The sequence below is a fragment of the Nothoprocta perdicaria genome, unplaced genomic scaffold, assembly GCF_003342845.1.
Source record: "Nothoprocta perdicaria isolate Ctin4 unplaced genomic scaffold, notPer1 scaffold_30, whole genome shotgun sequence".
NCBI lineage: Eukaryota > Metazoa > Chordata > Aves > Tinamiformes > Tinamidae > Nothoprocta > Nothoprocta perdicaria.
The window spans coordinates 5411652-5424663 of NW_020455533.1; the positions used below are offsets into that span (position 1 = coordinate 5411652).

Sequence of the window (13012 nt, forward strand, 5' to 3'; positions counted from 1 at the left end):
ATGGCGGCGCGGATGGCGGCGGAGCGCGGCGCGCTGACGGCCCCGCCGCCCGCAGCCGTGCGCAGCCATGGCGCCCAGCCGCAATGGCATGATCCTCAAGCCGCACTTCCACAAGGACTGGCAGCGCCGCGTGGCCACCTGGTTCAACCAGCCCGCGCGCAAGATCCGCAGGTGAGTGAGCGCCCGGCGCCGCCCGGGCCCGCGCGCGCAGCCGCAGCCGCGTGATGAGAGCTCTCCGGAATCGCTGAGCCGCGCTGATGACCCCCCGAACCCTCCGTGCCTGACGGCTGCGCCGCCGGGCCGCCCGCCGCCCGCCGCAGAGGGGGCCCGGCCCGCAGCGCCTCCCCCCGTCCCGCTGTCGCCCCGCAGGAGGAAGGCCCGCCAGGCCAAGGCCCGCCGCATCGCGCCGCGGCCCGTCGCGGGGCCCGTGCGGCCCATCGTGCGCTGCCCCACGGTCCGCTACCACACCAAGGTGCGCGCCGGCAGGGGCTTCAGCCTCGAGGAGCTCAAGGTAACGGCGGGGAGCGCGAGCCGGGCTCGCGTGGGTTCTGCTGCAGCCCGCCGTGCTGCTGCGCGCCCCGCTGGGGTCGCGTTTGGAGCTCTGAGCGGTGGCAGGAGCTGCCTCAGGCCGCGTTTTGCAGGGGGGAGCTTCCTAAGTGGTTCCTAACCTGCATCTGAGTGGTTCCTAACCTGCATCTAGGTGGTAAAATTGATGTTTTTGTGTACCTCATAGCTGGGGGATGGGGAGGCAACGGCGTGTGTCAAAGTGGGGGGCTGCTTGGAGAAACAAGCATTGCTTTGCACAGGCAGTTGATCAAAATTAGATCCTGGTAGAGCTGTAATTGAGATCATTTAATTTTTTCAAAGAAAATAACTRGTTTTTTTATTAAACATTTTGCTTYTCTGCAACACATAATTATATAAGTTCTACAGGATGTAGCCTGTGCGAACCATTTTGTGCTGAGGAACAAGCAGACTGTGACAACTCATTTCTGATGGAAGCAGAGCGCCTTGTGCCAAGACACACAACTGTCCTGCTGGGTTTTCATGCAGGAGCTACGAGGTGGCTTAGCAGGACTTAAAAGCTGTGGGAAGCTTTTGGTGCCTTCCCCCTGCTCCAGGGAAAAGTCCTTCGGGAAGCTCTTYCCAAGGGGGGCCCTTAGCTACTGAGCTGCTAAACTTGGGGTCACAGTGGCTAACGCAGGAACCCACTGCTTTGTCCCACGCAGTGGGCAGCAGTTGATGTTAATGTCTGCTGGCAGCCAGCACCTGGAATTTCCTCTTGTGTGTTGTTTGGTAGCTAATTAAAACATTTATAAGGGTGGCATTGGTGCATTGAAGCAGTGAAATAGTTCTTTTGAATGCTAAGTGCTTCATTACTTCATGCTGCTGTTTGAAAATTAAAGAAACCCTAAGTGGTCCATTAATAATTTTAATCTTTTAAACAGAAAGTGAGTTTTTCAACAGTTAATGAATGATTCAAAGTATTTTTGTTGTTGCTGTTGTTTTGTTTTCCTATGTGGAGGAGAACTTTAGATCCCCTTCCCTTATCTATGTGGTGATTCCTAATTCCTTGGCTAGTGTGCATCAGATTGCAGATGTCCCACTCCTAGTCAGCTCCGGGATTGTGCTCCCTGTTGTGGGAGGATCCCTGTGCAKCAGGAGATGGGTGCAGTGTTTCAGCTCCTGAGAGGCACTTGGTGTCCCTCCTTACCCAGGTGTAATTGAGTCCCCTTTGCCAGCCCCCGTGCTGCTGCAGGGATGCTCCCTCTGGAATGTCCGTAGCAGGGGACAGCTGCGCTCGAGCCCTGTTCCGACTGCTGGTCAACACAGCTCCCTTGATAGCCCAGTGACAGGAGGCATCTGGAATATTGACCCTGCTCCATTTCTCCTTAGCTGGCTGGCATTAACAAGAGGTTTGCCCGGACTATTGGGATCTCCGTGGATCCCAGGCGACGGAACAAGTCTACAGAGTCCCTGCAAGCCAACGTGCAGAGGTTGAAGGAGTACCGCTCCAAGCTTATCCTCTTCCCACGGAAGCCCTCTGCACCCAAGAAAGGGGACAGTTCCGTAAGTACTCGCCCGTTAAAACACGGAATTGGTTGCAGGTCGTTTTTGGTTATTAGCTTGTCACCTCAGGGCTGTGGTAGGCAGTGAAAAGCTTCCAGAAGCTCAGATTTCTAGGCAGGGAGGAGCCCTTTCCTGGTAGGACAGCCCCGATGCGCTACCTTTGTGTGTGTGAGAGGAGCTGTGAGTGCAGAAYGAGGCTGGCCCTGACGAGAACCTGTTCCTGCAGCAGCCTGCAGTGCTTGGAGCTGCCTTGGAGCCCTTGGAGCACAGTGATGCTTTGGAGTGCATTTTGACATCGGGCCTGCTGTGCTGCTGAGAGGTGCAGCTCACACATGGGACTGAACTTGGATCATCCTGGTCCCTGCAAACTTTGATTTTTGCCTAACCAGTGGAATTTTAGTTTGTGAAGCAAAATTGTCAGAGTAGCCGAAAAGCCCGTGTGGAATATGCAATGTGCYGTGGTGAGGATTGCATGGAGGGCAAGCAAAGGCAAGGGCAAGGTTTTTCCAGCTGGGTAACTTAGTGAAATGGAGTGATGAAGTGTGCTCTGTGAAGATGGTTGCTGTTGAATTCCAACATGTTTTCCACTGAAATCTCAGCAAGATGCACAGCAGTTGGCTTCCCTTGTCCTTGCTGTGTGACARATGCACCAGCGCTGAGATGAGAGGCACTGTTGCACAGCTCACAGGCACAGTCAGACCTCGCTTGAGTTGATTTCTTAGAATAGGGTGAGGAAGATGGKTTTTTTTAGCATTTGCGTTCCCTCGTTGAGCACCAAAGTTTTGCTGAGCACAGTGGAATGGTTTTTAAGTAGGGAGGGCTGCTCCCATCTGTCTGGCCGGTGGGACTGGCAGAAGTGTGGACAGGAGAATCCAGGTTTTTGATGCCGGTGGTCTCCTTTCTGCAAGCCAAGTTGTAGTGTGAAYGTGTGAACTTCTTAAGGAGGTTGAATGCATGTGATTTTGTAAAATGGGTTTTTCCAAACTCCTCATTTCCAGTTTTAAATTGGCTGGGAATGCGAACTTTAACCGAAATGCAAGAGTTTTCAGATTGCTTCCCCTCTGTTCCTTTTTTTTTTTTTTGGGGGGGGGGCGCATTTCTTAATTTAAAGTGATTTTAACTACTTGAAACTTTTTATATAACTCCATGCTCATACAAGAAGCTAAAATTAGCCTTAAATGTGATTGTTGTGGATTACACAATGTAGCCAAAGTAAAAATGCCCTTTTTCCACATGCCTGAACTGGCCACATCCATGCTGACTTGGTAGCCAGGCGAAAATGCAAGTTATTGAGAGAATTTGTGCCGGATACTTCTTTACTTCTTACAGCTGCACTAGTGATTTTTTTTTTTTTTAACCACAGCTTAATCCCTGGTAGTTAGCAATGTGTTTAAGTGGGGCACCTGTGTACAAGGCAGCTTTTAAATCTAGGTACTAGACTGAGAAGTTTGACATGCTGTTCTGGCAGATGCGTTATTATTAATATCATCATTCTCTCCTGACGATGCCGTGTGTTTCCCTCCGGTTACGCAGGCTGAGGAACTCAAGATGGCCACTCAGCTGTCTGGACCAGTTATGCCGATCCGGAACGTAAGTGTGGCTTTAAATKGCATGCTCGTGTGGTGTAGCTGAGACCTGAACTTGCTGGAGAGGATTCCCTCCTCCGTGCCCTCCCTGCGGGGTAGTTGTCCTCACACAGTTCCCATCCTGGATCAGAAACCCCCCTGAACAGCTCAGGCTTGGCCTTGCGTTTTGCCAAGGGTGTAACTCGAGGCGCTCRCTACGCAGCACTGAGACACCCGTCTGCCAAGAGCTATTTGGAGCCCCACTAAAATTCTTACCGACTTGGGGGTGCTGAGGTGGTGAGCTGCGGTGCCTGGACCCGGGAGCAGTGCTGGGGTATTTGTCCCAGTGTGCTGGCTGGGAGTAGTTGTTCATTGTAGTTTTGCCTTGAACTAGCTGGGAGCAGTGTAGCTGTGCAGACAGTCTAGGGAGCGCCGGSGTGGAACTGGCACAAAGATCCAGCAAAACTGCGAGACCCCTGGGAGGACTGGGGCTAAAACACGGGCTGAYCGAGCGTCCCCGTGCACGTACGTGCCCGCCGTGTGCCCTGCAGACACGAGGGCAGTTTGCCCACTGGCATGCAGAGTTGGGGACACGTCCGGCTGCCCTGGGCAGTGGTGGAGGGGACGTGGGCAGCGAGGGAGCCCGGTGGGCTGTGCTCTCGAAGCCCTTGCTGCTGTTCCTCAGCAGCGCTCCGGGTTCCACCACAAAGCTGGCGAGGATGCCGCTTGGCACTTGTTTGTCTGGCCTTGTGCTGACGTGCGCTGGGAAATGAGCTGGTTGAAAGGGGGTGTCTGGCACAGTGATGATAAGGGCAGGGCCTGTGGGTCGCATAAATACTGTATTCTTAATGGCATCCTGGAGCTAGTGTAAAACCATGGAGTGAAAATAATTGTGTTAAGCCTTATAAATACTGTCTTCTCTGGGAGCCTCTGCAAATGAGTCTGACTGTCTGGCTGTCGCTCCCACTAGGTTTTCAAAAGGGAGAAGGCCCGCGTTATCTCGGAAGAGGAGAAGAACTTCAAGGCCTTTGCCAGCCTGCGAATGGCCCGGGCCAACGCCCGGCTCTTTGGAATCCGTGCTAAACGCGCCAAGGAGGCTGCAGAGCAGGACGTGGAGAAGAAGAAATGAACTGTTCTCCTTAGAACTGCTAATAAAAAAATGTAGAAATGTAAGAGCGTGTGGTGCCTTCCTAGGGCAGCGCAGAGGGGACGGAGGGTGTGGGAGGTTGTGCCGCAGCGGGTCCAGGGCTGCCCGCGGGGTCCAGCTTTGGTGCAGGTCCTGGGCAGCCACACGGAGAGGGCTGCGGTCTGCGGAGGTGCAGGCCAGGTCCCGCTGCCCTTCAGGACTGCAAGTTTCCATGAAAAGGAATAAGCACCTGGCCCGAGGGAGCCTCCTGGTGCAGCTCCCTGCGGGGAGGCTCTCGGCTTGGCCCTGGGGCCGAGCAGGGCCTTCCTCCGGCACCGGAGCTTCCCCGGCTCCTGCAGCYGCGTGGGCTCCCGCCAAGCCGGGCTCTGCATCCCGCGTCCTCATCAGCGGGAAGCCCCTGCCCTGCCGGGAATGTCCGTGGYGGCTGCACGGACCTGTTCCTGGAAGCCGGGGCTTGCTGGGACGTGTGGCAGGATGAGGTGGTTTCTGAGGAAACGCGGCTCTGGTTTGCCGGGCTCTGGCACGGGGATGTCCACGGGGACAGCCTGGCTCTGCGCTCGCCCCCAGTGCAGCCTTCACCCACCCGTGCGGGTTTATAGAGGGCAAAGTTGGGGCTAGCTCTGCTGCAGCACGCAGGGTGTCACGGGGGTGTCACCCTTGGGTGCACAGCGCATCTCGCTGCACCGCTCTGCTGCTCCCTGCAGCTCTGGGCGCCCGTCCAGGGTGACCGGGAACTGCTCTCCGTGCTCGGCACGATGCTGGAGCGGGGGACTGGCTGCAGGGCTGTCCGGGGGTGCAGGGCTCCCGTGGGAGCGCAGGGCGCTGCCGGGGCACCGCGGGGCAGCCGTGTTTGCTCCCGGTGTGCCGAGCAGGGCATGGAGCGCTCCCGGTGCCCGCGCTGCGCTGGCTCCCGCCTGCCGCTGCGTGGAGCGGGGACCTGGTGCCCCGCTGCAGCCCGTCCCTGCGCCCTTGGGGCGGCCTYGGGGCGCTCCTGAACACAGCCCTGCCCTGGCAGAACGAGGGGGCTCCAGAGATGGCCCCGTGGGTCCCGGGTGCCCGTGCGGGGCTGAGCAGGGAGCCGGGCACGGGCTGTGACCGCCGTGCGGTGCAGGGCACGGCCTGTGAGCATGGCGCAGTGCAGGGCACGGGCTGTGACTGCAGTGCTGCGGCTGGGCACGGGCTGTGACCACGATGTGCAGGGCAAGGGCTGCAACCACAGTGCGGTGCTGGGCATGAGCTGTGACCACCGTGCGGTGCAGGGCACGGGCTGTGTCCTCGGTGCTGGTGCAGGGCACGGGCTGTGCACGGCCGGGTGCGGGTACTGAGCGCGGGGCGGGCGCGGGAAGGAACGTGGCCTAGTTCTGCGGCGCTGGCGGGGATTAGCTGCGAGCCGGGGCCCCGCAGTGCCCTCGCGCTCGTTAGCCCTGGCTGCATTTTAATGCCTCCCAGTAYGGGCTAATTGCAGCCTCCTTCCCAACACGGCACTGCAGGCGCTGTGGGCACTACGGGCACTGCGACATGGGCTGGCAGAGCAGGAGTGGGGCAGCCCCAAGGGGACAGGATTCAGGGCCACCGCAGGCGCCTGGGGGCAGGGTGGCCGGGGCCGATGCTGGCGCACGGGGCAGYGCGGGTGCTTTGGGCCCCTGCAATGGGCCTGGCCGCGTGTGGGCTGTGGATGGGGGACACAATGCACCCGGGTACCCCACGGAACCGTGGGTGGCGGGTGGCCCCCCCACAAGCACTGCCGTGACCCGGGCCAGGCCAGCACAGGGTGTGCAGAGACGGGCAGTGCCGCTGCACGGGGGGCTGGCGCGGGGCATCCCCTGCGGCGGGGGGCTGCGGCGGGTGCCCGCGGGCGGGCGCCGCGGCGGCGGCGCCGGCAGCGAGGCGGTTAACCACAGTCTCCCTCTTAGGGCTCCGCTCCCGAACTGCAGCTTGAGTCAGTTGTGTGGAGGTGGCGGGCGGCGCGGCGGGCACGGCGGCTCCGCGGCCGCGGCAGGTGAGCGGGGCAGCACGGGGGCCGCTGTGCCCCACGCCGGGGGCTGTGGGTGCCCGCGGTGCCGGGGAGGGGGCGATGCCCGACGGAGCCGCGGGCAGCGTGTGCCGGGGCAGGGCAGGACCCGGAGTGACTTGGGCGGGAAAGTTTGGCCGGGCGGCATCACCTCCCTGCAGGGCCGGGCGCCGCCAGCCCCGGTGCCGCTGCGGGAGCCACGGCCGGGCACAGCCCCGCGGCGGGAGGGAGGGCGCGAGCGGCTCCGGGTTCGGCATCGCCCAGGGATGGGTGCTGCACCCCGGGGCACGCAGGGCACCGCGGCTGCTGCCACAYGCAGCATGAGGCTCCACGCGGAGCCGGGCACGGCCCTGCAGCCCCTGCAGTGCCAGCGGTGCCGGGGAGCAGGTATTGCCGTGGGGCTGGGGCTGTGGGGACCAGAGGAGCCCGGGGAGTGTCCATGGGAGCCGCGGTGCGCGGGGACACGCAGGGCGAGCAGCCGCGTCACCCGCTCCAACCCCTCGCAGGACCCCGCGGAGCCGCAGGACGGGACACGGCGCCTGCACCGGAGCCACCCGGGTGCCCTCCAGCCGTGGGGCTGTCCCCGCCGGCCGCAGCCCCTGCCGGCCGCACCGTCGAGGGGCACCGCCAGGCTCCGCGGGGCGCCGGGCCCCGGGCATGAGGGGCGCCCCCGGGGCGCACTGAGGCCCAGCGACCACCCCGAGCCCCCCGCATGCCGCTGGCACACGCGCTGCCCCCGGCCGCCCCCCGCGCYGCCGCCATGGGCGAGGCGCAGGCCTCGCTGGCCGTGCTCTCCAAGGTGGAGCTGCGCGTGAGCTGCAAGCACCTCCTGGACCGCGACACCCTCAACAAGTCGGACCCCTGCGTCCTGCTGCTCATGCAGTCGCAGGGCCAGTGGATGGAGGTAGGCAGGGCCGGCGGGTCCCCRTCCTGCGGCACGGAGCGGCACAGCCGCCCAGCTCCGAGCTCCGTGTCACGGGCAGCGGGTGCAGGGTGTGGGGCACGCAGTGCCAGTGCAGGCAGCGTGCACGGTGCAGGGTAAATGCAGCAGGCAGCATGCAAGGAGACGAGCGCAGGGGTGCAGGGTGCATGCACCGTGCAGGGCGCGCGCATGGTGTGTAGGGTGTGCAGGGCACGGGGTGCATGCAGGGTGTGCAGAGCACACAGGGTGCAGGGTGTAGGGGATGCAGGGTGCATGTGGAAGGTGCAGCGTGCTTGCAGGGCATGCAGGGTGATATGCAGAGTGCTGTGGGCCCCCAGGCAGGTTGCTCTGGGGTCTGGACGGGGCTCCCGCGGGGCTGGGCGGTGCTCGCGSTGCCCCGGCCATGCCGGGTGCTCTTGCAGAGGGACCCGGTGTCGGCAGCGGCGGCACCGGCTCCTCTCCCCGCTCCCCCGCTCCGCGGCCGGCCCCGCAGCTCCACGCTCGCTAATCGCCGCTGCTCACGCGGCAGATTTAGCGCTAAATCCCTGCCGCGCGAGATGGACCCTGCGCCCGAGCGGCGAGCGCGGCCGAGCGGCAGCGGCCAGCGCTGGGCGGTGGCCCCGGGCCCTGCTCCGGGCCGTGCACGGATGGGATGCACGGCCAAGCACCGTGCCGCGTTGCCCCCAGCCCCCTGCACACGGCAGCTCGCGGGGCTCACCCCGCGTCACGGCCACTGCCCCCGTTACCGAACACGCCCGTGCGGGTGGTGGCTGGAGGCTCCATGGGGCAAACGCGCTCTGGGCAACRCAGCCAGCGGCCCCCATGGTGCCCACGCATCCAGCTGGGGTCCCGCGGTGGGCTCCGTCCCCACGTTATCCCATCCGGATGGGCCTCATCCCAGCCGTGCCGTGAGCCAGTTGTTCCCACATCCCAGCTGTGCCCCGTCCCTGCTGTGCCCCGTCCCAGATGTGCCCCATGCAGCTGTGCGCGAGCCAGCTGTGGCCCCAGSTGCTCCCCGCCGCCCTGGGCTGAGCCCCGCGCCCACAGCACCGCCTTGCAGGTGGACCGCAGCGAGGTCATCAAGAGCAACCTGAACCCCGTCTTCGCCAAGATCTTCACGGTGGACTACTACTTCGAGGAGGTGCAGAAGCTGCGCTTCGAGGTGTACGACAGCCACGGGCACGCCGGCGTGGGCGCGCACGACGACGACTTCCTGGGGGGCATGGAGTGCACCGTGGGGCAGGTGGGCACGGGGGCACGCGGGGCAGGGGGTGCCCGTGTCCACTCTCGTGGCGCCGCGGCTCACGGGCCCCCTGGCCCCCCGCAGATCGTGGCGCAGAAGCGGGTGACCAAGCCGCTCTTCCTCAAGTACGGGAAGTTCGCCGGCAAATCCACCATCACGGTGAGCGGCCGCGGCCCCGCGGGGCTCCGAGCCGGGACGGGGGTGCCAGGCTCCTGCACGGGTGGGTGGGACCAAGAGGGCACCTATGGGTGCCACCGAGCTGGTGCATCTGATGACACAGAGCTGGGGCGCACGAGTGCTGGGGGGCCACCCTGGTTGCCCACCCGGCTGCAGGTGGAGCGGGAAAGACCTGGGTCCCCCCACTTGCTGCTGGCCGTTCTGCAGCCCCCATGGACCATGGAGGGTGCATGATGCCCCGTGCTGTGCCATGATGTCCTGTGCTGTCCTGTGCTGTCCCACACCGTCCCGGGGCCCTGCTGCGGCAGGGATTGGGGAGCCGCCAGCGCTGAGCTCCCCGCGGCCGCCTGTCCCCCAGGTCATCTCGGAGGAGATCTCGGGCAACAACGGCTACGTGGAGCTCGCCTTCCGCGCCAAGAAGCTGGACGACAAGGTGAGGGGCAGGGGCATGGGGCACACGGGGGGCGGCGGGGGGCACCGGGCTTTGCTCCCCTCCCTCTGGCCCCTTCAGGACCTTTTCAGCAAGTCGGACCCGTTCCTGGAGATCTACCGCATCGACGAYGACCGCAGCGAGCAGCTCGTGTACCGCACCGAGGTGAGGCCGCCGCGCGGTGCCACCGCCACCGCCGGAGCCAGCGCGGCCGCCCTGACGCTGCCGTCCCCAGGTGGTGAAGAACAACCTGAGCCCCGTGTGGGAGCCCTTCAAGGTGTCCCTCAACTCGCTGTGCAGCTGCGAGGAGAAGAGGAGGCTGAGGGTGAGGAAGGGCACCAGGGGGTGCGGGGCCCGCGCGGGGCCGGCGCTCACCCTGCCCGCCGCAGTGCGTGGTGTGGGACTACGACTCGCGCGGCAAGCACGACTTCATCGGCGAGTTCTTCACCACCTTCGAGGAGATGCAGAAGGCCATGGGCGAGAACAAGGTGGGTGGGTGGTGGGCTGCCCGGGCCGGGGGCTATGGGGCTGGGGTCATGGGGGCACAGGGTTATGGGGCTGGGGACTATGGGGCCGGGAGCTGAAAGCTTGCAGAGCTGCAGGTTTATAGGGCTGCTATATTGGAGGTTATGGGCCTGGGGGTAATGGTGTTGTGGGGTTATGGGGCTGCAGGTTTGGGGGTGATGGGTCTGGGGGCTATGGGGCTGCAGGGCACCAGCAGGCCAGGCAGCCCCGGCAGCGCCRTGCTGGGGCCGCAGGTGCAGTGGGACTGCATGAACCCCAAGTACAAGATCAAGAAGCGCAACTACAAGAACTCGGGTGTCGTGGTGCTGCTGGACCTCAAGGTGAGCCGAGGCGGCAGGGCAGCGCCTGCGTGCGCTGTGCATGCACCACACCGTGCATCGTGCCCCGTGCTGTGCACCACACTGTGCACTGTGCCCGTGCTGTGCACCGTGCTGTGCACTGCATCATGCACTGTGCACCATGCCGTGCACCGCACTGTGCACCATGCACCATGCCGTGCACCATGCACCATGCACCATGCCATGCACCATGCCTTGCGCCGTGCCACCCGACCCGTGCGGGGAGCGCCTGCGTTTGCAGCCCCCTGGACGCCAGAGGAGCATCGGGGCGGCCGGTGCCGGCTGACACGGGCGCCTCGGGAAGATCCACAGGGTCTACTCCTTCCTGGACTACATCATGGGCGGCTGCCAGATCCACTTCACGGTGAGCGGGGCGCGGGGCGGGCGCGGGGCCGGGGGGGCACAGGCGCTCACCGCCCGCCCACAGGTCGCCATCGACTTCACGGCGTCCAACGGGGACCCGCGCAACAGCTGCTCCCTGCACTACATCAACCCCTACCAGCCCAACGAGTACCTCAAGGCGCTGGTGGCCGTGGGCGAGATCTGCCAGGACTACGACAGGCAGGTGCCCGTGGCGCCCGCGGCGCCCGCGCCCCCCGCCGCCGCCCTCACGCCTCTCCCCTCGCAGCGACAAGAAGTTCTCGGCCCTGGGCTTCGGGGCGCGGATCCCCCCCAAGTACGAGGTGAGTGAGGAGGGAGCAGCCGCTGCCGCGGGACCTGTCCGTGCGGGCACTCCCGGCCAGGCTGCACCCGCAGCCGGGTATCCCCGTGTGTGCTGCCCTGCTGGCTATCCCTGTCTGTGCTGCACCTGTGTGATCCCTCTGAGCATCCCTGTCCCTCGGGACATCCCTCTCCGTGCCGCATCCCTGTCCCTGCTGCACCTCTGTCCCTCTGCACCCTCGTGTCCATGCTGCCCCCCTGGGCACCCTTGTCCCACGGTGCCAGCTGGTGGACATGGGGCCAGGGGTGCCCAGGGGCCCTATGGCAGCGCTCAACCCCCTCTCTGTGCAGGTGTCCCATGACTTCGCCATCAACTTCAACCCTGACAACGATGAGTGTGAGGGTGAGTGCAGCTGGGGCCACTGCTGGAGGTGGAGCCGCCAGCAGGGCCCYGGCGTCCGGCTCACGCGGCCCCGCTCCGCAGGCATCCAGGGCGTCGTGGAGTCCTACCAGAGCTGCCTGCCCAAGATCCAGCTCTACGGCCCCACCAACGTGGCCCCCATCATCTCCAAGGTGGCCCGCGTGGCGGCTGACGAGGAGCGCACCCGGGAGGCCTCCGTACGTAGGGCAGCACGCTGAGACCYGGCGCATTCATTGCACCCGCCCCTCCATGAGCCCCTGTCCGTCCTTGCCCGGGGCCTCCCAGCTGTGGGGGCCCCACGCAGCCCTCCTTCCTCCGCAGCAATACTTCATCCTGCTCATCCTCACGGATGGCGTGGTGACGGACATGGCGGACACGCGCGAGGCCATCGTCCGCGCCTCCTACCTGCCCATGTCCATCATCATCGTGGGCGTGGGCAACGCCGACTTCACCGACATGCAGATCCTGGACGGCGACGACGGCGTGCTCCGCTCGCCCAAGGGCGAGCCCGTGCTGCGCGACATCGTGCAGTTCGTCCCCTTCCGCGAGTTCAAGAACGTGAGTGGGGCACGGGGGGCTCCCGCACTGGGGCTGGGCATCACCGGGGCTGCGTGGGGCTGAGCACCACCACAGCACGGTGCAGGGAATGGGCATCTCCACAGCATCATGCTGGGGCTGCATGGGGTTCTGCCTCACCACAGCATCATGCTGGGGCTGCATGGGGCTGGGCATCACCACACCATCATTCTGGGGTGGCACAGGGCTCAGCACCACCACACCATCATTCTGGGGTGGCACAGGGCTCAGCACCACCACACCATCATTCTGGGGCTGCATGGGGCTGGGCATCTCCAGGGCACAGCAGCATGGCCGCATGGGGGTGAGCAGCATTGCAGAACGGTGCTGGGTTTGAGAATTGTTGTGGCACCACAGCAAGAGCGCGTGGGACTGAGCATCGTCATGGCACGGCACACGGGCACTGCATGGTCCTGGGCACTGCATGGGGATGAGCATGGGGCTCAGCACTGTGCGGTGCTGGGCACTGCATGGTGCTGGACACTGCATGGTAAGAGTGCGGTGCTGGGCACTGCACGGTGCTCAGCGCTGCACAGTGCTGGGCTCTGCATTAGGCTCAGCACAGTGCTCAGCACTGCGTGTCCTGAGCATCTCCAGGGCCGGGGCTGCGGGGGCCGCAGCGGCGCCCGCCCCAGCGCTCCCGCCCCCGCAGGCGTCCCCGACRGCGCTGGCCAAGTGCGTGCTGGCCGAGGTGCCCAAGCAGGTGGTGGAGTACTACAGCTACAAGGCCTTCCCGCCCCGCTGCCCCCAGCCCGACACCCCCGACTCCAGCCTGGGCTCTCCGCAGTGAGCACCGTGGCACGCGACGCCGTATTGCATCACGCTGCACTGTGCTGCGCCGTGCTGCGCCGTGCTGCGCCGTGCTGCACTGTGCTGCACCGTGCTGCACCGTGCTGCACTGTGCTGCGCCGTGCTGCACTGTGCTGC

The 13012-nt window shown here is 64.2% G+C and overlaps 2 protein-coding genes across 2 annotated transcripts in view; both read left to right on the top strand.

The window, feature by feature from the left end:
* Positions 1 to 4803, top strand: part of RPL13 (ribosomal protein L13) — a 4991-nt gene extending 188 nt beyond the window's left edge. Inside the window, exons 2-6 of the mRNA XM_026042407.1 lie at positions 56 to 171; positions 370 to 511; positions 1897 to 2070; positions 3604 to 3660; positions 4606 to 4803. Coding sequence (XP_025898192.1) covers positions 68 to 171; positions 370 to 511; positions 1897 to 2070; positions 3604 to 3660; positions 4606 to 4764 — 636 coding nt within the window. The 5' untranslated portion in view covers positions 56 to 67 and the 3' untranslated portion in view covers positions 4765 to 4803. The remainder of the gene's footprint in view (positions 1 to 55; positions 172 to 369; positions 512 to 1896; positions 2071 to 3603; positions 3661 to 4605) is intronic.
* Positions 4804 to 7505: 2702 nt separating this feature from the next.
* Positions 7506 to 12934, top strand: CPNE7 (copine 7). Its single transcript, XM_026042404.1, has 15 exons — positions 7506 to 7697; positions 8776 to 8958; positions 9043 to 9117; positions 9494 to 9568; positions 9647 to 9730; positions 9801 to 9890; positions 9955 to 10053; positions 10324 to 10410; positions 10733 to 10792; positions 10856 to 10989; positions 11057 to 11111; positions 11440 to 11491; positions 11573 to 11706; positions 11831 to 12067; positions 12738 to 12934. Exons 1-15 carry the CDS (start codon positions 7506 to 7508, stop codon positions 12873 to 12875), a joined length of 1695 nt encoding a protein of 564 aa, XP_025898189.1. The 3' UTR covers positions 12876 to 12934.
* Positions 12935 to 13012: the final 78 nt, after the last annotated feature.